The following is a 24,390-nucleotide window of genomic DNA, read 5'->3' as shown; positions in this document are numbered from 1 at the left end:
GGTTTGCCTTCTCACGAGCTAGCTGTGCCTGTGCGATTCATGACTCTAGGGCCACATGCTAGCCCCTTCAAGTCTTCAGCCTAATAAAAAAATCAAGAGTTAGGTAAATTTCAAGATTCGGGTGGTGTGTATTTTTTGAAGTATTTTTATTTATAAATATATTAAATTAATATTTTTTTAAAAAAATTATTTTTAATATAATTACATAAAAAAATCTAAAATTAATTAAAATTTTGATCAAAACCTTGTTAATTACACAAACATATTAAATTTCATCACAATGATAGTTGATTCAAGTTTCGAATATTTTTTTTTTTTAAATAAAGTTTGAGTTAAAGTTTTATAATTAAAATATATTATAATTAAAAAAAAATTAAAATTTTTAGTGAACCGTTCCTGCCCAACCAAACAAATTGGGATACAGTGAACTTATAAATATAGAGTTTTTTTTAAAAAAATCATCACAGTTTTCAAAAAATTATTAAATCTTGCAAAATGCAACGTCGTTTGTTGTTCTCTACCATGTATTTCTCTGGCAGTACGGAAAATTGAACAAAGTATATGGCTATTGACATTTGTCGATACCAGCAGTTGGAGAAGAGACAATAGATCGCATTATACGGATTGAGATTCATAGGTTCCTTACTTCCTTAGTAGTTTGGTTTGGAATTCAACGATGAATCGTCAGACGCTTTATTTATTATGGTCATACGAACTACGCCCCATATGTTTGAAAAACATCACTAACAGCCTGCTGAAAATAATTGTTCTTGGGAAGTGGTTTTTATAAAGATAATTATTTTTTAATATTTAATAATATTATAAAAAATAAATTGAAAAATATTTTTTTAATATTTAAATATGACATTAAAAATAAAATAAAAAATAACTTATTAATGTTTCATTTTCAAGTTTATTAAAAAAATGAATAATAAATATGACAGATAAAAGAATTGAAAGATGATGAAATAAAAAAACTCTAATTTCATAAATTATTTAAAAGAAGTTGGAAAATACTTTTCAGTGTTTAAATATGACATTAAACATAAGATGAAAATAACTTATTAATATATATATTTTTTCAAGTTTATTAGAGGAATGAGTACCAAATCTAATAGACAAAAAAGTTAAAATATGATGAAATTAAAAAAAAAATCTAATTTTATAAATTATTTCAAAAAAAAAAAATAGCAATTAAAAGAATTAATACCAAATCTTGAAAAATATATAAAAAAAAAATGAAATTGAAAAAAAAAATATTGCCTTCATAAATTATTTTAAATAAAACAAATAAAAATAAAAAGAATAAGTATCAAATTTGATAGATAAAAAATCTCAATTAAAAAAAGAATAAGAGAAAAATAAATAACAATAAAAATAATTATGACCAAAATTAGTATAAAAATCAAATTTTAAGAGATGAAATTAAAAACAAATGATTCAAAACACAATATATAGCAATCAAAAGTTTGAGGATTAAATTTTAAATAATTAATAAATAAAAATGTATTTTTGAAATTTTTACAACTCTTTAGAAAATGTTTTTTGCTCAAAATAAAAGGAAAATACTTCTCTGAAAACCAAATTAGATTTTTTTTTTTTTGCTGGAAAATATTTTCCATTAACTAGCATTTTTAATGATAAACAAACACTGAAAAGTTTAAAATTTAATTTTCAGGAAACCATTTTCTATAAAATAAATAAGGCCTAAGTATTGCAAAGGGAATAGATAAAAAGTGAATTAAAACTTTTAAAATTTCTATTTAGTTGCTAAATAAGTTTGCTATTTTATTGATCAAAGTTGGTTATGCATGTGGATTTCTTAGCTATAACCAAAAAACAAAATCATAATATGATAAAGATGGAGTACATTATCATGATGGAATGTTAGATATTATTAGAATTCTAGTTCAAGGAGGAATCTTTGTCTAAAAAAAAATTGTGTTAGACTTTTTAATTTTAACCCTTATTAAATTAGTTAGCTAGAATCCTTATGAATTATGATAGTCAGAGTTTGTGATCTTTATATAAATATAAGAGCTAATATATTTAAAATTTTATGAAAGTGTATTTAAAAGAATGTTGAATATAAATGAATATGCAACCGAGAGGTTAAATACTTGTGTGTTTTTGTTTATAACAACTGGTATCAAAGCTTGGATTTAGTGTTTTTAACAATTGGTAGCGGAGCCATTCAAATAAAAGAATGAGTTTTAATACAAAATTTATAGATTGTTCATTATTCAAATTTGATAGCAAAAACAACTTTGAACCCTGAAAAATTCAAATGCAATCTTTTTTGTTGGTATATTGATGCTTAGGATGTTGTCAAAAATAAAGTTCTAAAGTTAGTGAATATGTAAGAAGCAAATCAAGCCAAGAAAAAAAATTAAAAAAGCTTGATATCACATCTTTCAAAAGGTGGATATCTATTTTTAAGAATATTGTGCATTTTAAAACTGCAAAAGAAGCTTTAGATGTTTTAGACAAATCTTACAAAGTTTCAGACAAGGCAAAAATGGTAAAAGTTGCAAACTTTATGCATATAATTTGGACTTATCTGAATAATAAAAAAAAACAATGATAGGGAACACAAAAATTAGTTAATCATATGAAAGCCAATGAAGAAAAGAATGATAGATCTCCTAGTTATAAAGAAAAGTCTTTAAAGTCTAACACTTCGCCTAAGTACATGATAGTAACTATTGAATAATCAAAAGATTTGAGTGAAATATTAATTAATGAATTACAAGGTTTATTAGCATTTCATGAACATTGCTTGAATTCGAAGAAGTTTGCGGTAGCCACTAAAAAAACATTGCAATCTCAATTAAACATGATGACTAAAAAAAGAAATCTTAAACAAGATTAAGCACAATCAATGTAGTCAAAATAGTGGAGGCAAAGGTCAAATAAATAACAGATTTGATCAGCAAGAAGGATACATTATAATTATAAATAATAGAGGTAGTGAAGATGCAAATAAGAATAACAAGTCTCAAATCTAATGCCATAAATTTCAAAAGTACGATCACTTTAAAAAAGATTGTAAGTCTTATATTCAATATCTTCCTTGCAAAAAACTTGATCATATCAGTGCGACTACTGATTAAAAAACTCAGATAATGGGAAGACGCACATAAAATTTATAAAGACTAATAAATATGCTTCTAAGACTTTGTTTTTAGCAATCCATACTACAGAAAAGGAAGAAGAAACATCTTTATTGATGTATTATTATATGAAAAAGAAAAATTAACAAGCTTTATGGTACTTAGACACTTTTTAGGCTATGAAGCTAGAACTTATGGCCGACGAAGATAAACTGAAAAATAAAAAGGAAATATTTAAAATGAAATAGGAGATCTAAGGAAGGAAGAACATGTGATTGAGGACAAAGAAGTTGTTTATAGGTTGCTTAAAGATGAGCATCATAACCTTATACTAGAGATTAAAGCAATACAAGATTAACATAAGTAAGGTGTTGAGTCATTTAATCATGAACGTGAAGATTTCATAAATAAAATGGAGCAATAACACTATGAATAGGTCAACGGGATTCAGAATGAACATGTATACTTATTGTTAGGTATTGAGATGTAAAAGAGGGGATTGAAGAGTTGTGTTGATAAAAAAGCATAAAGAGATAGAAAGTTATTACAACGATAAATAGAAAGCTTTTGAGCTAGAAAACAAAAGCAAACTTCAATGTATTGCTTCTCTAAGAGAAAAAGAGTTGGAAGAGTTGCTTTCGAAAGGGAGAAGCCTATGAAAAATGTACTTTAACTAGTAAATGATCAAATCTAACTTATAACATCACTATAAAATGATTAATGATTACAATGTGTTAGAAAAAAACTAGCTTGAAAGAGTGATTATAAGATAACCAAAATCAAACAATCTAATGATCTATTTGCTCATTCTGCTCTATTCTTATATTGATATAATTAAAAAAAACATGTGGGAATTGACAAAGCTTTTAAAATGATAAAAGACTATTGGATGGATGTTCAAAACAAGGTTAAAACAAATTAAAGTTTTTTATTGTTAAAGTGACTGTCTAAGAAAATCTATTCAAGAGAATGATTGTTAAATATTAGTTAGAATCTGGTGTAAGAAATAATCATTATGTAAAAAAGATTTGTGTTAGACTAATTAATTATCCTTGTTGAATTAATTACTTATAATCCTTATTAGATTATGATAGTAAGAGCTTGCAATATTCCTAAAAATATAAGGGTAAATACTTGCAAAATTGTAAGAAAGTGTTTAAAAGAATGTTGAATATCAATGAATAAAAGCCTTTGTGTATATGTTTTTTATAACATGGAAAGGTTCGAATGACAAGTTAATTTCAATTACACAACAATGATAGTAGCTTTACTCATCCCTATATCCCAACTTTTCATTTTGAGAATTCGGAGTTGAGTGTCTGCTAGATATTATAATAGTTTTTAAGTTTTTAAAAATTATAAAATTTTTAACCAATATTTTAAAACAAAATTTTTTAATAAAACCCATACAAAATTATATTAAACATAGTAAACCAAATATTTTTAAATATATAATTAGATTAAAACATTTATCACACCAACCAAAAAAACAAATATAGTCTAAGAATTCAATGGGGGTTGCTCTCTCTATAATGTAATGTTCGAGTTATGTGGTTACTAATATAATAGTCATTGAAGATTTATATTATTAATTTTAGAACTAAGTGAAATTAATCGAGGTACGCATAATTAACCCGAAGATTAATAATAATAATAAAAAAAAAACAGCCAAAAGAATTCTATTAGAAATCGCAAGCATTAGTTAGTAGACCATCCGTTGTTGACTCCTCAGCCGCTGTCTGCTGCTTCGATGTAAATGCGATGAATTTTGTATTTGCCAAAACTGGACGAGTTAAGGAGGTATCCCAGATTCTCAATCCCCAAAATCCTAGATACGTGTGAAGCATATCCTGTTATTCCTCTTATACTTAACCTTGACGATACGTAATTCCAGCAATTATTATAATTTTCTTCTCCTCGGAGTGTGTTGGAGAGGACAAAGAGATTGACTTTTTCGAGGGTCCGACTACTTTTCAAGTTTCCACTTCGATGAAATCAAGATCCAGCTGTGCACTTGAGCCCTTGCCGCGCGCCGAGGAAGATCCCGCGTGTGTAATTAGAATTTTATGAATTTTTATTTATTTTTTTATAATCATATTTTAATGTATTGATATTAAAACTAAATTTTAAAATATTAAAATAAATATAATTTTAAAATATTTTTAAGAAAAATAATTTGAAAAGCTAATACTACTATTATTCCAAACATCCTCTAAGTGCTCAACAAGATATTTAGTAAGAGATTAAATTTAAAACTCTATTTGTTTTTGTATTTCAAAAGCATTTTTGAAAAAGAATTATTATTTTTATTTTTTTTAAATTAATATATTTTTTTTATATTTTTAGATCATTTTGATACACTGATAAAAAAAATAATTTTTAAAAAATATTATTTTGATATATTTCTGAATAAAAAAATATTTTAAAAAACAATCGTATACCAACACTTTCAAACAACAAATATTAAATATAGTTTTCATTGAGAGATGTTTAGCAAGAGATTAAAAATCAAGGTGCTCAAGTAGCATAATGGAAGTTGAATTTAAAAACGAATTTATCTATATAAAAATAAGATTTGTAAACCTAATGCCAAAAATTTCTTGGTACAAAATCAATAAAAGATAAAAAAGAGAAGAGAAGAAAGAAAAGGTAAAAATTCTTCTGTTTTTTACCTTTAAAATCTTTGACCCTATGCTCTCAGCATAAAACGTGGAAAGAAAGAAAAGGAGAAAGGACTGAAATTCGAAGTGGTTGGAATTTTCCATATGAGAAACGAGGGACAATCTTCCCATGTGGGCCCCCCACCATTTTGGTTCTCTCCAATAATGGAGAAAAAACCTCTCGCAAATTTAAATGTTTTCTGATTTTCTAATTTTACTCGTAATTCTTTACCCCATGAATTTAAAAATATGAAGATAAGTATGCACTTTGCTATCAAAAACACAATTCTTTTCGTTTTCCTTTTTTAATCCATCAGGAGAGAGATTATAACTTAGTTTTTTTAGCTAATTAATTAGTGTATTTAGTATCATAAATAATTAAGTAATCCCTTGATTTGGACTGACCATCCTAAATTTAGTTTTTTTTAGCTTATTATAAACACAATTAAAATACTAAGAGTTGGTTTCACTCGACAGTAAACTAGCTTGATGAATTGTTTGAATTATTTGTCATCGATTTTGATTGGTGGCTTAGTTAGTTAGAGCATGTGTAGCCTTGTGGAGGACACATTATTTTCTTTGCAAAAAAGAAAACCTTATTGTATTATTGGAATCATGTGTCATCAACTTTGTTAGGTGATTTAGTTGGTTAACACGCGTATTGGAACCGTGGAGGTCACGAGCTTGGCAATTAAACTTAATATTAAATAAAAAGTCAAGTTGAGCTTTTTTTTACCCTTTTATTTATATTTTAATTTTAATTATGAGGTTTTTATTAAATTTTATTTTATGATATTAAGTTGATGATAAATTAATTTTTATATTTTATATTATATAATAAATTTTAAAAACTTAATTTAATCTAATGAATTTATAAGATTGACAAACTAACTAAATATTAATTAAAGAGTTGAGTTTATATTTTTTAAATTTAAATTATTATAATGAATTTAATGATTCATGATCTGAATTTTTTTTTTTGACGTTTTAAAAAATTATACGCAACCCAAAAAAAGGTAGGGTGTATACACTAGTCATAACTAATTAATTAGTGTATTTGCTATCATAAATAATTAAATAATTCTTTGATTTGGATTTACCATCCTAAATTTAGTTTATTTAAAACACCATCTTTCATCGTCGAGCCTTTTCATTTACCTGATTCTCCTTTCTTATCCTATTTTTCAGGGGGGAAATCAAATTGAAGAAGCTCATGAAATTTACAGAAAGACTAAATTATAAATTTTAAAATATAAAGGTTAAATATGTTGCTTGTAAAAAATTGAGAACTAATTAGTTAGTTATGTTAAATTACAAGGACCGGGTTATAATTTAATCAAAAATCAAACATCCTCTTGTTTTTTAGGAAGTAAAATATTGACGAGTTTTATCAAAATTCTCATTGATAAATAAGTTCATATTTTATTTTTATTTTTTAAGGAATGTTATCTTACGCACTTCTTAAAATGTCCTCTTTTATATGAAATTGTTCATGTACCTTTAATTATTTTACTTTTTTTTTAAGAGTTGAACAATTTATTAGGAAAGAAAAATATTATTTTTATAAAGAGTTGAAAAATATATAATAAAAGCAGTTAATATACAATGAATGGAAATAAAATATTATCTTAAAAAATAATTCTTGTTTTTATTTTTTTTTTTATTTCAATATCCTCCCATACAAATGAGCTTTTGTTCTCATTTTCCATTGTTTATTCACATTTTCATTTTATTTCTTTAAACTCCTATAAAAAATAGAAATTAAACTTCCATTTCCATTCCTACCATTATATTCCTTGTTACCAAATTCATTCATAAAATCTTAGAATTTAATCTATTTATTTTTTAAAAATAAACTCGACAATACCTATGGATAAAATTTAGCAAGAAACTAATGAACACATGAAAATAATTCATTGACTGGTAAGAATCATTAAATGTTTTTTATAAACACAAGTAAACTCCTTTTCTTTGTGCTAACAGGCCTCAACTCCCCCGGTCCAGCCCAATTAAATAACCCAAGACCATAACCCAAACATCCAAGCCCAAGTGTTTCTTCAATCCAATTCCCCCTCCGAATACACTCTTCACTTTTCCCGCCCTCTTCACACACCCAATTTTTTTTTTTTTTTAAAAAAAAAACACTAAAAACTTTAGCACCACCTCGCTCAGCAGAAAAACAAATCCCTAATTTCACGGAAAATGTAGACGTGACAAATCTTCTCCGACGCCGGGAAAAAATATCCGATGGGAAATACCCGGCCAAATTATCCACACCAAACCCGAACCTAAACCAAACGGAGCCCTAACTCCACTCCCAGCTCCAAAACTGACCTCCCTTCCATGGCTGATCTCTTACGCCAAGGTTCTTCAATATGGGTATGTATAGCTGTATAAATACGCGTGTAATACATGTATTCACGTATGGATTGTGTTTTTTTCTGAGTGAAGGATGTCCGCTTTACGGAAATACACCGATTTTCCGCACAGGATCAGGGAAATCAGCTGTGTTAAAGCAATCTTCGATTGCGAAAGCTTTAGCTGTCCTCGGCGGCGGTGAAGACGACGACGACGGTGCGTGCTTATCTCTATGTTTTTATTTTTTGCATTTTAGGTTTTAGTTTGTTTACAAACCCTAAGGAATTTAAATTGCTCAGTGATTTTCTCTTATTGAAGTATTTGTTTATTTTATTAGATTTAGCGTTTTAAATTTATTTATGATGCTTAAGCCATATGTGAAGCACCAAAATTGATAGTGAAATAATTTGTTAGCGTTCTGTTGGTTGTCTACTGTACTGTTGTGGAAATGGTTTTGTTTGTTTGGCAGGGTGAAGCATGTGGGGGAGATAACGAATTTGGTTTTCTGTAGCTTTAGGAGAAAGGGAATGAAGATGATGGAAATGCACCGATTTTCCATGCAGGATCAGGGAAATCAGTTGTATTGAGACAATCTTTGATTGCGAAAGCGATGTCTGTTCAGCAATTTTTGTGGAAACCATCCATTGTTGAGCAATTTGTGTGGCAGGATTTATCACATTCAGGGATGAAAGCTGGCATGATCTGCTAGTTCCCAGGTCTCTTTTAGTTTCCAAGTCTGGTATTTAAAAAGCCAATTGGTAAAGGAGGTCGATACAGACTTGTTGCAATCTGAAGCACAATATTCTGCTCCCAAACCACCACCATTTAAATTCCACACTGCTGGTGGAAGATCCTTTTCCGTTTCCAGTGAGGCATTGAAACGTGCAAGGAGTCTTCTTGGTGACCCAGAAATAGGAGCTTTCTGAAACGAGGGGGATGCATTTGATATGGGTCTCTCAGTTTTTGAAGATATTATATTTGATGAGGCTTCATCAAACAAGGAAAATTCTTTTTACACTGCATTTACCCATCCAGAAGCTTCGAAGAGTAAACATATCTCAAAAACTTTCATTTCACCTCTTAAATTATCTGCGAACCATGTCTAGCCATCCCTTTAATAAATAAAAAATAGTCATTTCAGGGGGTAACTTGTTGGGGAAATTTGATGCTGTTCACAATGACAGCACCTGCGAGTTTAATAACAAAGCAAATTGTATACAGAATTGCTTAAGGAATGGACTGTGCTCATTAGATACAACAGTTGCTAATTCTCTGGATAGTGGTACTGGTTCAAGGATGGATCCACTTCAAAGGCTACTGCTTGTGCTGTTGGTTGATATTTCAAATAAAAATGGCACAGCGTCCTCAAATAACTGCCAAGTGATCTTCTCGAGGGACAGACCTGTGCTATAGCAGGACTTTTACCTGTGAATTCTGATTTGAATACACTTTGCTTACAAGCAAGAGGATCTACAACCAAATGGCAACTTTTGTCCTGGCAATGCAACAGTTTCAGTAAGCCCCTATTTGCTTTTCTCCTGTCTTAACAATTGAATCTAACTAAAGGCTGCCCTTTTAAGCCATTTTTCAGCCCTCGAGTATCAGTATTATTGTCAAATATGGGTGAAGTTCCTCGTTGCTGGTAAATTATACATATCTATCTTTTATGGATCCCACCTCCGCTTTCTTGGTAGACACATAAACCCAGTCCACTTGCTGCCATGCTGATCAAAATGACAAATTTCATGACTTGACCAGTTTGGTTCTCCATTGTTTTTTGATTATGCAATGAATTTGATATCGCTGCACTTGTGTTGCCCATGGGAGAGGTTTATACAGCTCCTCTGCTAAGGAAACAGTGTGTGTCTGTGATTGATACTGCCATTTCTACATTGGATTCAGAGGTAACGTCAAAGTCCTGACTTGCCATCAGCTTCTGTTCACCATTCATAGATAACCATTCATTTACACCAACCAGCTATAATCTTGCTGGATCCATGAGTGTATTAGGTCCTTTTATTGTCAACCCCAGAATGCATTAGTTTATAATCTAATACGAGTTGATTCATGGCGAAAATTTCCAAATGGAAATGAGAAGGATGGATAAGTTTGTGAATGCAAGCCATTATCTTTGCAGGTTGTCTTCTTTAATCTTATAAAGAGAGCAAAGGATCAACTAAATCATCCCTGGATAGCTGAAGCAACAGAAAACTCGACTTATTCTTTGAGTTTTGATTCCTCAATTTTTTTGCACCTTAAAAATGCTGCTTCCTCTACTCAAAGCTGGCCTAGATCTCTACCTTGGTGAACAATATAGAATTTGATCATGATAGTTAAGCTTTGGTATATGATGCCTGCTATTATTTACCACCTTACTTGTTTTATGCTTATTATTGATAAATTCAAGAAGGTTATATTTATAATTGATGATTGAAAAGGCTAGAAGTTGGAAGAGGCCACTTTGAACTGACAAGCAAGCCTCCTTGTATGTCAAAGACTTTTATCAGGGAGAATTAATCTCTTAGTTGTAGAAGTAAGATCTTAAAATCCACTCATGGCAGTGGTTTTGTTTCTTAATATTGGAAAATAAATTGCTGATGGAGTTAGCTCAGTATTCGCTCATCTTCTTTGTGAATAATTCTGCTACCTTTTCCAATGATTTATTCATATTGTTTTTATTACTTATTTTGAGCTATTTTATCAAATAGTCCAGGTCTTATGGATTTATCCTTATTGACAATAGGAATAGTACAGATGCAGAAAAAGATAGGATACTTGTAAACAGCCAGCGAGCTTCTCCAGTCAAAGTTGAATCCTTGAAATACCACTGGTTTGTGGTTGATCTGTGATTTGTCAGCCTCTCCGCCTGAATTCCATGTTGAATTTATTACATTCTCCTTATAGATTTGTGCTACATTACCAAGGTTTGAGCAACTGAAGTTCCAGGAGAAATCCGTATATATCAATCATGCAACGAAGTCATCAAGGCTCCCCTCAGTTCCAGACCATCCCATCGCTTAATTTTCAATGTTGGGCACAGTGGGGAAGGGCATAGGTCAAGCATCTCGGAATTGGTTTAGCTTTCATCGGAGGGAGATGGTCCCTCCACTCTGCAACATTTTTGGTTTAGTGTACAATCATTAAATTCAACTGAAACATCTATGTAAATAATTGAGAACAGGTGATTTTTTAATTGAAAACCTATGTAATTTCAAAACTCAGTTTAGTATGTTGTGTTATAAAATTAGAATCTGTAAACGAGTTCTTAAGACAATACAAGAATCATGTCTTTATAAAGTTCAAATCAAATTTGCTGTGCCCACTTAGGTTGCATGAAATCAACGGAGTTATTAATCATCTGATTTGACCCCTGTAATCAGATGAAGTAATCAAACAATTGATGCCATCCTTCACTGTTTGGTGAATAATTTTTTTTTTTTTTTTTTTTATCATGTCCTTAATTGGATTATCTAAGGATAAATGCAATGGAAAATTGAGATTGGTTATCGTGTAAAGCAGCAAGCTTCTCATCTGGGGTTCAAATTAAAAAAAAAAAAAAAAAAACGAAAAAAAAGGTGCTCATCTTTGTCTACTGTCCTTCCTATTATTGGGCATAAAGTGTTCTGTTTCCAGTAGCTGTGGCTTTTGCATGTTTGTCCCGGGTCGTACCCTACTTGATTCTTGGACTGTCCATGCATATATTCATTGGAATTGGCTAAAAGGGAGGCATCTCTGCTATCAAGTATGACATTTACCACCCGATGTGTTGCATCAAACCGTTTATTTATCCATTAAATGACACTCCGATCCATTTGCTAATCTCAAGGATGATTTTCTCGGTCAAAGTGAAACAAGCCTGATTAGCGTCTTACACTTATGATTCCCTCCTTTTTGTTTCCTTTTACCTTTATGTTGTTTTCTGTATATATTAGCAGATAGCAGTGGAGAAGAGAAAGAAAAGAAAACTAGCATTAGCAAAACTGAAGACTGAAGAGGAGAAAGGGAGGAAGAAAATATGGTAGATGAGAAGAAGGTGGTGTTAAGTGGCTGCATCAAGACTAGCAGGGGACCTTGGACAGTACATAGAGCTACAAAAGATGGCCGCATTGTCACCAAATTTCGCTATCCTTCTGATAGAGAACGGCAAACGAACCAGCAGAGGGAGCGTCGAAGGCGAGCAGTGGCTAAGAAAATTTTTGAAGGTCTTCGAAAGCATGGAAACTACAAGCTTCCGAAACATGCAGACTGTAATGACCTGCTCAAGGCTCTCTGTGAGGAAGCAGGATGGCACGTTGAGGACGATGGCACCATTTGTAGGACGGTGAACCTTTTCTTTCATACCTATAATCTAATCAATCTGAACTGCTTAGGAAATTCTTCCAGTTTACATATTTTTGTTTTGGTAATGATGCTATTTGTTGCTGCTGAGTTTCTTGTTTCGTCAAATACCGCTGCTTTCCTGTTTTGCCTCTTCAAGCAATGTCTGTTTTAGCTTCTTACTCTCCTTTTACTTGGTTCCTGAGCTTCTTCTGCTTGAACTGCTTTGATTTCATTAAATGTTATGCTCTGTTCCTTTCCTGCTTCTATGTTGATTTAATTTTCCCAGGCCACAAATTTTTTTAATCTTATTCTGTGCTTGTCGAGTGCATTTTCTTGTCTATGGGAATCTTTTGTTTTTCTAGTTTGGCTTTGGTTTACTTGGTTTTTATTTGCTGTGTTCTTCAAGTGCTAAAGGAGCAGATCTTCTCTCATCTTTAGTTCTATGTTTTTGCTTTAGTACATTTTCTTCATTCCATTTCTTCTTTTGGACAGGTTCTTCATAACCCTTATCATGAAGCTAACGTTGCAAGCTCCTATGATGCCCCGCCAGAAGATCACAATCACTATACTTGCAACAATCATTTGGATTTAGAATATGGAGCATTTCCACTGAGCACCAACTCACCAATTCAAGAGTGCCATGGAGGAAATGATGTCAATCTCACCCTTTCACTCTAGCTTTCAAGTTCATTTTGAGAAAGAAAAGAAAGTAGGAACTGGGAAAATCAAGATGGTTTTTGGATTTGGGCAAGACTGGGATGGGATGGTACAGCTCAGCTTCTCATGCAGCCTGCTCGTATAAAAACCAATGTAGAGGCCACAAAAGAAAGGAATAGCATATAGTACTTGTACAAACATCAAATGTGTAAACACTTCTAGGATTATCAATAGGATGTTCTAATTAGCCTATCTTATGAAGCCAGGCAGCTCTGGTGCCAATTTTGTTGAACAGATAGACATGATCATCCTTTGAATGAAATGTGCTTCTTGTGCTATCAACTTCTGCATGCAAGTAGCTCCATATTCTTAGATGCCATTGTTCTTGAATACTGACGTTGGGAATCCCTGTATCAAATGTGTTTTGTGCTTTTAGCTTTTAAACTTCGGATTGAAGGCAGCTTGATATTCTTGGGCATGCAGTTCCTCCTTCAGACCATCCCATCCTTTATTCAAAAAGTACATTTACTTTGGCAAGTTACAAATTGTGCTTTTAGAAACGATCTACGAAATTTTATGCAGAAAATCCAAAAGAAATTAGGATTATATGATCTGAATAATGGGATTACATCCACCAAAACTTATCTTTAATCATGTGAGCTAAATTTATTAACCTTTATCTAAAATTACAAAATATGTAAGCTTGCACAGCTTTTCTTTTAATGAATGACGTCCTTGGCAAGCATTTTTGCAATTTCCTTTCCAAAATACATATCGCTACAGTGATTCTATTCCAATTGCTACAGAAAATGACTTGCCATGTGGACAGGTACATTTGCTTTTACAACAAATGGAATAGTAATTCGTTCCAGACATCAGGCACACCAGGCAAGCACCAATGTATACAATCAGAGTAAGATTTTGGGTTCGATAATTGTTCAGGGCTCAGTGTCTCCCAGAATTTTCGATAGATTGAAGGGTGGCCATCTTTACGATACTCTGAAAGCTGTGTAATATTGAGAACTGAAACCTTTGATCCCAATCTGCCAAGAACCTTTTCCACCATGCGCATTGTAGGCATATCAGAACCACTTCCCCAGTACCCCTCCCAATCAATTGGCATCTTCTCACTATAGCAATTTCCATTACTTCCAGGCTCCCATTCACGGCTCCTGAAATATGCAAATAGTTTAACATGAACATGAGAGGTGGATTCTCAAATTTGCTAAGGGTGACAAGCTACTATAACCTAGACCAGGTGCATATGCTGGAAGCTTGACAATCTTAAATCGCAAAAAAGTAAGGCTTGTATCTTTTTCTTTCAAACAAGTTTTGAGATTGCCAATCTATTACATGTATAACTGCATGGATGTATGAGACTAATTGCGAAGGCAGCTTAAAAGCCTCTTTCTATGACATTGAAATGCACCAAATATGGCACTAGCTAAGCTTCTTGGACCCTCCTCTTTTAAATTTGTTACTTATGGTTCATGCCCTGTGTAACAAGAGCGGCAAAGGATGTCTGAATGTCTAATACAAGAAAATTGAGGTGGAGCTTAGGCAAAAAGGTGTGCCCAGTGATATGTTGCTTAATGCTGGTCATTAAAGTAGAATTGAAACAAAATTGGTTACTCAGATAACAGCCACAATTAACAAGTAACAGTTCAGTCTTTTGAGATTAAAAGAAAAAGGTGGAAGACAGTAGAACATGGGCAAGGGAGGACAAGCTTATAGTGAACAATCTCACAGTCCATGCTCCGAACACCAGTTTACAAATGAAAACCAAACTGAAGTATTAACAGTTTACATTTGAGTCAGCGGACAATCCTTGATTAAAATGATTCACATAACTCTAAAATTCATTCTGAATTCAAGTCACTAACAAAGGACGGTTAGAATTCTCCGAGAGTTGGTGAATAATTATATGGCATTTGTAGTCAGCTCTGTGGTTTAAATACCAAGTACTATATGCAGAAAGAACTCACGGTCATGGAGTCAGAATTAAGTTCACAGGCAATGGATCACACTCACCAGAGATGTGTTGGAGACATGGTAGCAAAGAAGACTCGTTTCTTCTGGGGATCAACTTTAGAAGCCACCCAGTCAGCCCAGGCCCCCATAGCCAACTCCATAGCTCCTAACCCGTCTAATTCTTCACAAGCTCCATTCTCTTCAGCACTCCATCTGCAAATGTCACAAAGCTTGATTATTGCACCAATTCATAACCAATTCTATAACTGCATTACAACTCATGTCTTCTAAACTGATGAAACCTCAATGGTGTAGCACTCACAAAAGCTTAACAGGGCCTTGTCTCCACCACAAGTACGAGTTGAAAACTAGTATGTCTGCATGCTCCCACTTTGATGAATGCTTTAGAACTGAATCTGGGCGCATTATCCGTTCATCCAATCTGTGATTCACTGGGTCATCAGAATTAGAATCAACAAGAAGAGGGGCCCAGAGAAATTCGATAGTGGCATTGTATTCCTGCAAACAAACACAAATCAAATTATCCTGCAACATATCATAACAAAACTGTAGAACTAAACTTCACCAAACTTTTTCTTCTATTGCACATTAAGATTACTTTAAACTCCATGCAAGGTTTGTGCTTACCTCTGCCCTGAAAATGGTAAGAGGGGCATTAGGTGACATGGATCTCTTATCTGCTGGAATTACTGACTGTAACAAACACACCATTGATATCCACTGCCCTCTATTTAGCGAATCCCCCACAAACATTAGTCTCTTCCCTCTCAACTTCTCCCACATTTCAGTCACATTCCATCTACAATACCAAATGAAAACAACAATGAGAACTAATCAAATCTCATTTAACATAAAACACCCAAAATTAACAGGTTTGCATATCATGTTCAATAAACAGAATGGTTCGGCTCAACAAAAACTACTTTAAATAAGAGCATTCTTTCACCAAGACATGCAAAATTAAGAAACCGGATTTAGATTCCAGGCGTCAGCTGATGGGGCGAATTTAGAAGGTTCTTTTTAGTTCTCTTTACTTCAACTATACAGAATCTTCAATTCTAGGCTTACTAAGATTTTGATTTCACCTATCTAAACTACATGGGATTCCCACTTCAATACCTAATAAGAAGGCTACAGGCAATAAGCAAATCTAAAACTCGAGGGTCTTCATTCTCATGCTTCAAAGCACATCTAACTATACTCTAAAAACAAAATACAATACACATACTTGAAAATGAATTAAAAGAGACAAGTACCTCTTCAAGTTGCAGTCATGAGGTTGCCACCTCCAATGCTGATACCCCAAATCAGACCTTCCATGCTTATGACACGCCAATTGATCAGACATGTAAGGACAATCAGACTCATTGTAAAGCGGATATGACTCACTATCAAACACCCATTTGCCTGCAAAAACATCACAACTTTCCAAGCTCTTTCTCCTCCCCCTTTCCACTTTCGAGTCACCCCATCTGATCCTCTTGCCACTGTACTCACTAGTTGAGTTACATCTACTAAACCTATCCAAAAGCACTAAGAAAACAAAACCCAAAACAGCAAACCGGTAAAAGATCAAAACTTTACACAGTTCTTACATTCAAGAAATTGAAAAACACAAAAAGATTGAACCTTTGAAACATATTACATACCTGGTGCAAAATTTGAGTGGGTACCAAGATTTGGCTTAACGTAAGTTACTGTGGTGGCATGTTGTTGATGGTTAGGACCTTGGTTTGATGGGTCTTCTTCGTGGACCTGCTGAATGCTACTTTCATTGTAAAGAATTGAACAAACGATAATACCAAGAAAAATAAATGCTATTAAAGGAAAATGGGATTTTTTTCTATGCCATCTCTGCATCATTTCAGTCAACAGATTTGATTTTCAGAAAACAAAACTCTTGAGCTTTGTCCTGAGACTACAAAAATATTGCAAGAGAGAGTGAGGGGACTCTGATATGGCGCTGCAGCTTTTTGAGAAATATGGGGATGAAAAAAAAATTTTGAAATTTGATCCCTAAGTGGGGCATTGATTTTTCCAGGCTTACTTAGATTGTGGCCAGCTGTGATTTTGGAGGATTGGACTGATCTTGGTCCCACAGACCACAGTTGTATGGAACGAAAGACCATGATGGGTGGTAGTTACGGTGCCTTTGCAAATAAGACTGGTGCTTGTGAGTAGCACCGTAGTTTTCGGAGGTCTGCCTCTTGAGTCTTGACGTTTGTCTCTTCCATTTTTTAACATTAAAAGATGGCATCTTTGACATGGGCTGAAAAGATGACGGGCAAACACCATGATTTGTGGAGGGCGAAAACTTGCTAATTAAATAAGATTTGAAAATAAAAGTATTTTAATTATCAGGAGGAAGATGTTATTTCTTTTTATTATAGTAATGCTACAACATGGATCTATTACCGACTCTTATGATTTTTTTAAACTTGGATGTAAGAAGGCTGAGATTTTCTCATGTTTTTAAAGAAAATGTGTTAGTACTTATAAAATTATAATTATATATATTGAATTTTAATTAGAATTTTTTAGATTTTATGATTTTTGAGTTTAACCTCTTAATTTTTTATAACATTTGGATTGTCTATTATCTTTTAATATCTTTATTCTTTTCTTGTTTCTATAAATTGATTATTTGTCTTGTATTCTTCAATTGAAAAATATGTTCTGAATATATATATATATATATATATATATATATATATATATATATTTTTTATTATTTTTTAACAATAAATGAATTATAAATTTTCACCATGTTTGGGAGTGGGGAAGTTTTTACTTTTTCATGTTTTTTTAAAAATATATTTTATTTAAAAAATAACAAATTAATATATATTTTTTATTATTTTAATGTGCTAATATGAATAAAAAAAACCCTATACCATAATACCAAACATGTATGATTTAGATTTAAATAATTTGAAAAAAAAAGGAGTAGGTAGTTAAGCTATTTTTATTTTGATCATATATTAAAGTATGTCTATGTAATTTAAAATTAATAATTTACATTTAATGGATGCATATAGAGTTATTCATTAATCATTAATGTGGCCATCACCATGTATTTAATGATTGCCATATTCATAGATAATTTGAATAATATATTTCCTAATAAAAAATAACCATAATTATATTCTTAAACATATTTGTTGGACAAACATAAATGTGAAACCGCCTGCTAAGGCATGAAAATCCAGTGAACTTGAAATTCTTGTGTTCAAAATCCACAATTAAAACATACATTCCAACCTCTCCTCCTTCCACACGCACTAAACCCAGAAAAAGGGGCAAGAAATCAGCAAAGACAAAAATTGTTGTGAAAATTTGATCCATCCCTCTGAAGAGTACCCAGTTAAGTGTTTTGTATCACAAAGTGAAAATATGCACGCCTTTAGATAAAATATTTACTCATGGAATCTAAACCATCACGTTTTAATTCTTTGTTTAGGATTATGGTCCGGTTAAATTTTTATATATTTTTTGTTAAATTTTTTTAATATTTTTAGATTATTTTGTTATGTTAATACTAAAAAAAAATTATTTAAAAAAAAACAACACTTTGAAGGTAAGGGGGAGGATGCCAGCCTTGTCCTTGTCCTTGTCTTTTTTTTTTTTTTTTTTTTTATTAAGGGAGTATTTAAGAGTGTGATTGGTTTTTAAAATTTTTTTATTTGAAAAAATACTAAAATAATAATTTTTTATTTTAAAAAAATATTTTTGATTTCAGTGTATTAAAATGATCTGAAAATAAAAAAAAAATATTAATTTAAACTAAACAAATATTTTTTTAAAAAAATATTTTTAAAATACAAAAATAAATAAAATCTTCATGATATAATATTTTTTTTATATATTATAAATACAAATGGATGGAAAAACTGCTCCAGCAGTCATTACCTTCGTCACTCCATTTAAACCTTTTTTTTTTTTTTTTTCTCTTGCCATATTCAGAGAAAATCTTCAATTTTAGGGTTTTTTCTCTCTTGAGAGAAAATAAACCCATGATCCAACCATAAGCTTCCATGTAATAATTTTTAAAAACCTTCACAATCCATTTAATAAAATAAAAACCCAAGAAAAAAAATAGATTTGTTTTTCAAAAAAATTGGTTTTTTACGGTAAATTTAGTTTTTTTAGCATGCAAAGATTAAAAATATATATTGACCCAATAATTTCAGATACTAAAAAATCTTATGTTTAATTAGGTGATTTGTGTTTAGAAATAGAAAAAATAGGATATAGAGAATAGATGAGAAATCACCATTTTAGAAAAAAAAATTAAAAATCAAGTGTGTTGTTTAGAAAAAAAAAATCATAACTATATTTCCGAACATGCTTGATTGCGGCAGGCATCTAACAATAGATTTAAGGCCAAATTCTGCATTTCAAATTCCTGAGAACAAGAACCAAAACTTAAAGCCTCGTACATTGAAGATACATTTACATTAGATCTGTCAAAGATTAATAATGGAAGCATAAAGAAGTTCATTCCACACATCTGGAACTCCAGGGAGACACCAATGTATACAGTCTGCATAGCTGCTAGGTTTTGATACTTGTTCTTCCTTTAATGGCTCCCATTGCTTTCTATATATCGATGGATGGCCTTCTTTTCTGTAATCTGATAACTGTGTAATGTTGATCATTTGTACATTTAATCCTCTTGTTCTCAAGTCGTCGAGAGTCTTCTCAACCACACGCATGATTTCTGGGCAGGACGCCTCTCCTCTGTATCCTTTTTTGAAGATCGGTTCTGTCTCGTTGTAACAGTTTTGCCCTCCATCGCCACCCCACTCTACAGCCCTGAAACACACGTGAATCTTGATCTTGAAATATGAGGTGAGCAAGGAGAAATGGACAAGACAACATTAGGTTAAAATAAAATTGTATTATACTTTTGATGAGTTGGTGACATGCTGACGAAGAACATTTGTGTTTTTGTTCGGTTTACATGAACCTCCAGCCAATCTGACCATGTCTTTAAAGCCATCTCATAAACTCTTGGCATCTCTACTCTCTTGTAAATTCCATCTGGCCTTTCAAATGATCCCCACCTGATATCAAATTTTCAAGTTAGATAAACAAGTAAAATTAATAAACTCAGTCCGGCTTGATTGTATGCAGATCTAGGATTCAACAAACTCGATTACCGGTCTAAATTTAGTTTTTTTTAAAAAATTAACTTAAAATTAAAAATTATTAAACCTAATATAGCTCGGTCATAAATCTAGGATCCTGTCTTTAATTTGAGATGGGATTTTAATAAGAGTTAACATAAAATTAATTCAGTAAAAATATCAATTTAATTTATTTTGTTTAATTAAAACAACATTGCTTGTGATGATGAACTTTATTCAGAGAATGTTCTTACAAGACAGTCATTTGGGCTCTTCTCCACCAAAGATAGGTATTAAAAACAAGAATGTCAGCATCAGTCCAATGCCTCGCATGCTTTTCAATGCCTTGAACTCTAACAGTCCGATCATCTACTCGGTGGTATACCGGATCATCGGAATTTGATTCCACCAGTAAAGGAGCCCAATAGAACTCAATTGTTGCATTATAGTCCTGAATCACATTAATAACAATCACATAATCTAAATTAGCAAAATCACAGAAATATAATTATAATTCTTGGGATCGAGCCGCTTAAGATTAGGATTAGGATGGATTAACCTACCGATTTGATGAGTTAATTCAAACTATAATTTTTTTTAAAAAAAACTGGAAATGATATGTTATTTTAATAAAAAAATAAAAATAAATTCAATAGTAAAACCTATCAGAGCCAAGCTCCACACATAAACGAGTCACTCACTAGATTAACACGCCAATCCAAATTTTATAACACTTCTAAGAAAACAATTTCAACCAGACCTAGCTAAATAATAAAACCAAACTCTTTAGATTTTTATTTGTTTTTTTTTTTTTTTTTAATGAATTTTCAACTGGGCCCAATCCCAAAACAAAAAAGTTCTACGTCCAGACCAAGCCCAAGAAGACTGCTTTTTTAAGTTCAGCTCAAGCCCATAAACTGATTAGGCTATCAAAACAAAAGGTAAAAATGATTTTGTTGAGAGTGTGATTTGAACCCACGCCCTTTCGGACCAGAACCTTAATCTGGCGCCTTAGACCAACTCGGCCATCTCAACTCTTGTTAACGTTTTCTCATATATATTAAATGATTATAATTTTCCACTTACAATGGCTTTGAAGACGTGCAAAGAACCATTACGGTGCTGATGCATGGATTGGAACCCTGGAGGAATCACTGAGTCCACGAGACAGACCATTGAAACCCATTGGCCTCTGTTTAACGAGTCCCCTACAAACATAAGCCTCTTGTTCCTTAGCCTTTCTAGCAATACTGTGGCATTGAACCTACCTTATTAACATGACACAGAGAAAAAAACATTCCACACAAAACTCAAAAACCATAGCCAAACATCACAGCCTGCAGAATGAATCTTATCAGTCACCGCAAAGAAGAGTAATATACTAGCTATTTGATTGATTTTTAGGTTGATGATAGGGAGATATAGTAATTTATACCTAGGAAGGTCACACTGGTGTGGTTGCCACCTCCAGTTCTGATAGTTCAAGTCCTTTCTCCCAAACTTCTCACAAGCTAACTGGTCAGACATGAAGGTGCATTCTTTCTCTTTGTACAGAGGGTAAGATTTGTTATCAAAAACCCATTTTCCTGAGAACAAATTGCACCTTGACTGAAAGTCACCGGAGCTCTTACTCTTAGACGTCCTATCTTCTACGAGCACACCGCTATTGTGGGTTACATAGATGGAAGCTATGACTAGGAACGCGACGAGAAGTGCAATAAGGGAATGGAAGCTGCTTCTGATCCCCCATGTCGCCGGAACCATCATCTGCTTCGTTGCCATCTTCAGCTCTGTTGCAGAGTCTCTCTATGGCAGCTCTTTCTCCCTTTTGTAGCTCTTCAGCAGTTGTTGAAGATCACACGTCGTGACTTCCTTTTCGAAGGTTAGGAGAAGTGGGTTTCGATTTGTAGGTAGTTTGCTGAAAGCTACAGCCAGAAGGGCCGTACCCCTTGTATTACCAAAATACCCCTATCATTTATTTTTTATTTCTTGAAGCATTTAATACCCTTTTCTTTCTTGTCAAGAGGCCATGTTCTTTAGAAGTTTCTAATTATTCAATATTTCATGTGAAACCTATCATCATCAATATCTTAATTTTTTCGTGGAGATGGACCACCATGATGTAGTTAACAGCAGAGATCATTAGTTTTTTTCTGTTTATATATATATATATAAATATGGGGAAAATGCAACGGTCCATGCAAGTAAATACATGTATGTCGAGGGACTAATTTGTAACTTGACAGATCAACCAAGCTGTAATGCATTATGTTTACTCAATTCCTTGTGGTTAGAGCTGAGTTGTTGTTCTGTGGGTCAAATAAAATGGATATACAGGCAGTAGGTCAGGGTGGTTCATGTCTCAACATCCATATATATTCGTTGCCTTGAAGTTGCCTCAAGACCTTCAAATTAATTCTTTTATATATATACATATATAATTCTTTTATATATATATATATATATATATATATATATATGGGTGGTCCTAAATTATTGATCCCGTGGACTTGATTATCTAGCAATGGCCTGCATTAATTAATTCATGTAAATTAAACATTAAAAAATAATGAGGAATATTATTTGACATGTTAGTATATTGCACTATGTATTGTAGGTGGGGGTCAGCTATTGAGTTATTTTATTTATTTATTTCTTATTATTGTTGTTAATTTGTTCGGATAAAAATAAAAATGACACAAGTGGGTTTCTTGTTGTTTTCCTCTCTAACAGACTTGATTATTGAGTGACAATCGGATAGTTAAGTATCAATCTCTTATCTGATTATTAAATTAAAACTTAACTATCCGATTGATATCTTAAGTAATATGAACATGCTATAGCAACTCCTTCTATAAAAACTTTCATGCGTATAATTGCATGCTACCTAGCGGTTAAGATGCACGACCGACTTCGCCAGCTGCTTCTAATTAAAGAGAAATTAAAACATTTATTGGTTTTAATGTGAGGCAAGATATAATCTATTGTTGTATTATAATAATGTTGCATAATGTTTATTATTATTTTTTTTCTAGTTACTCAATTTTTTTTTAAGCTGATGATTTTATATTGAGTTGATTTAAAATTAAATTTAATTATTTATTTTGGTTGGCTTAAATGGATTTTTTGCTACGCTAAGAAAAAAAATTTGTGTTCGCTTAATGCTTCATTTGAAAAAATAAAATTTAATTTACTTGATTTAGAGCACTTAAAGCTTGAGGTGATGAATTTTAAACTAAAACAAAAGTTCAATATTTTTTTGTTTCAAATTAGGGATTTAATTAAAAGAAAAGAGGAGAAGTGATTGACGTGTATTTTGAAGGTTACCGCACCATGGAGGAGCATGCGCTTATTCCAAACTCTAAAGATGACCTTTTTTGGTATTATTAGAATCATCTTGATGGGGTCTTTCTTGTACCATGATGCGTGATGATGGAGGACCTCTAGTATTGCTTCGGCGATCTATTATTCGTTTTTTTTTTTCTCTCTCCACTTGATTTTAATGGTGGACTCTCTTCAAAATAGCAAAGTGTGTTATCATTTTTTTTTTATCTTAAATTTGATTTTTATTTTTTTTATTGCTATTTTTAGGGAAAACTATAGTTTTGTTTCAAAAATTAATGTTTTATAAATCATGAACACAAAAGACAATTTGAGATGGAAGAATTATTAAAAAAAAAACTAATGGAAATGCAACATAAGAGAAGGATTGCAATAGTTACCCACAATGTTTTTTTTTTTTTTTTTAAATTTCAGTCACTTGACTTTTTTTTTCAATTTAATCTTTTCATATTGAGTTGATTTGAAATTGGACTTGATGATTTATTTTGGTTGGCTTGATATGAAATTCTTGTAATGTCAAGAATAAGTTATGGCCTCAAATTAATGTTCAATTTAACAAAATTATTTTTAATTCTATTCATTTAAAACAATTAAAAATTTAAAGACTAAATTTGAAACTGAAACAAATATTTTGCCTCGTTTTTTATTTCAATGTGCATGGCGCATGTTTTTTTTTAATCCCTAAAGTTTTTTTTTTTCTTTTTCAGCTTTTATTTCTTAAGGTTTTTATGCTTTGACTTAAAATTTTATTTTGTACACATTACAGCCCTAAAGTTTGATAATGGGGGAGAGAGAGTTGTTGGGAAATAGAGGAGGAAA

General features: G+C 31.8%; 3 protein-coding genes, 1 non-coding gene and 1 pseudogene across 9 annotated transcripts; 2 read left to right on the top strand and 3 right to left on the bottom strand.

Annotated features, from left to right (window-relative positions):
• Positions 1 to 7,882: 7,882 nt before the first annotated feature.
• Positions 7,883 to 9,650, top strand: LOC118039327 (protein BREAST CANCER SUSCEPTIBILITY 2 homolog B-like; annotated as a pseudogene).
• LOC118039347 (protein BZR1 homolog 2) lies at positions 9,055 to 13,332 on the top strand. Of its 6 annotated transcripts, none has more exons than XM_073405305.1 (4): positions 9,055 to 9,646; positions 10,886 to 11,312; positions 12,067 to 12,452; positions 12,944 to 13,332. In XM_073405305.1, exons 3-4 carry the CDS (start codon positions 12,147 to 12,149, stop codon positions 13,127 to 13,129), a joined length of 492 nt encoding a protein of 163 aa, XP_073261406.1. In that variant the 5' UTR covers positions 9,055 to 9,646; positions 10,886 to 11,312; positions 12,067 to 12,146; the 3' UTR covers positions 13,130 to 13,332. The 6 variants fall into 6 exon arrangements, with proteins under 6 accessions (XP_073261406.1, XP_073261405.1, XP_073261402.1 ...); XM_073405304.1 differs by having other exon boundaries at positions 10,875 to 11,312; XM_073405301.1 differs by having other exon boundaries at positions 10,269 to 11,312.
• A 503-nt stretch (positions 13,333 to 13,835) lies between these two features.
• Positions 13,836 to 17,068, bottom strand: LOC118039346 (protein trichome birefringence-like 35). The gene is made up of 6 exons (XM_035046032.2): positions 16,750 to 17,068; positions 16,357 to 16,633; positions 15,728 to 15,899; positions 15,402 to 15,598; positions 15,140 to 15,292; positions 13,836 to 14,280 (listed from the first exon to the last, which is right to left on the bottom strand). The coding sequence occupies exons 1-6, from the start codon at positions 16,961 to 16,963 to the stop codon at positions 13,950 to 13,952; spliced, it is 1,344 nt and encodes a 447-aa protein (XP_034901923.1). The 5' UTR covers positions 16,964 to 17,068; the 3' UTR covers positions 13,836 to 13,949.
• A 2,408-nt stretch (positions 17,069 to 19,476) lies between these two features.
• On the bottom strand, positions 19,477 to 22,047 carry LOC118039344 (protein trichome birefringence-like 34). Its single transcript, XM_035046031.2, has 5 exons — positions 21,665 to 22,047; positions 21,316 to 21,493; positions 20,484 to 20,680; positions 20,008 to 20,166; positions 19,477 to 19,915 (listed from the first exon to the last, which is right to left on the bottom strand). Exons 1-5 carry the CDS (start codon positions 22,009 to 22,011, stop codon positions 19,567 to 19,569), a joined length of 1,230 nt encoding a protein of 409 aa, XP_034901922.1. The 5' UTR covers positions 22,012 to 22,047; the 3' UTR covers positions 19,477 to 19,566.
• On the bottom strand, positions 21,184 to 21,264 carry TRNAL-AAG (transfer RNA leucine (anticodon AAG)). The gene has a single exon. It is a non-coding gene; the product is annotated as a tRNA-Leu (tRNA).
• Positions 22,048 to 24,390: the final 2,343 nt, after the last annotated feature.

Source organism: Populus alba, chromosome 16 (assembly GCF_005239225.2).
Source record: "Populus alba chromosome 16, ASM523922v2, whole genome shotgun sequence".
Lineage (NCBI taxonomy): Eukaryota > Viridiplantae > Streptophyta > Magnoliopsida > Malpighiales > Salicaceae > Populus > Populus alba.
This window is presented reverse-complemented; position numbering and strand designations above follow the sequence as displayed.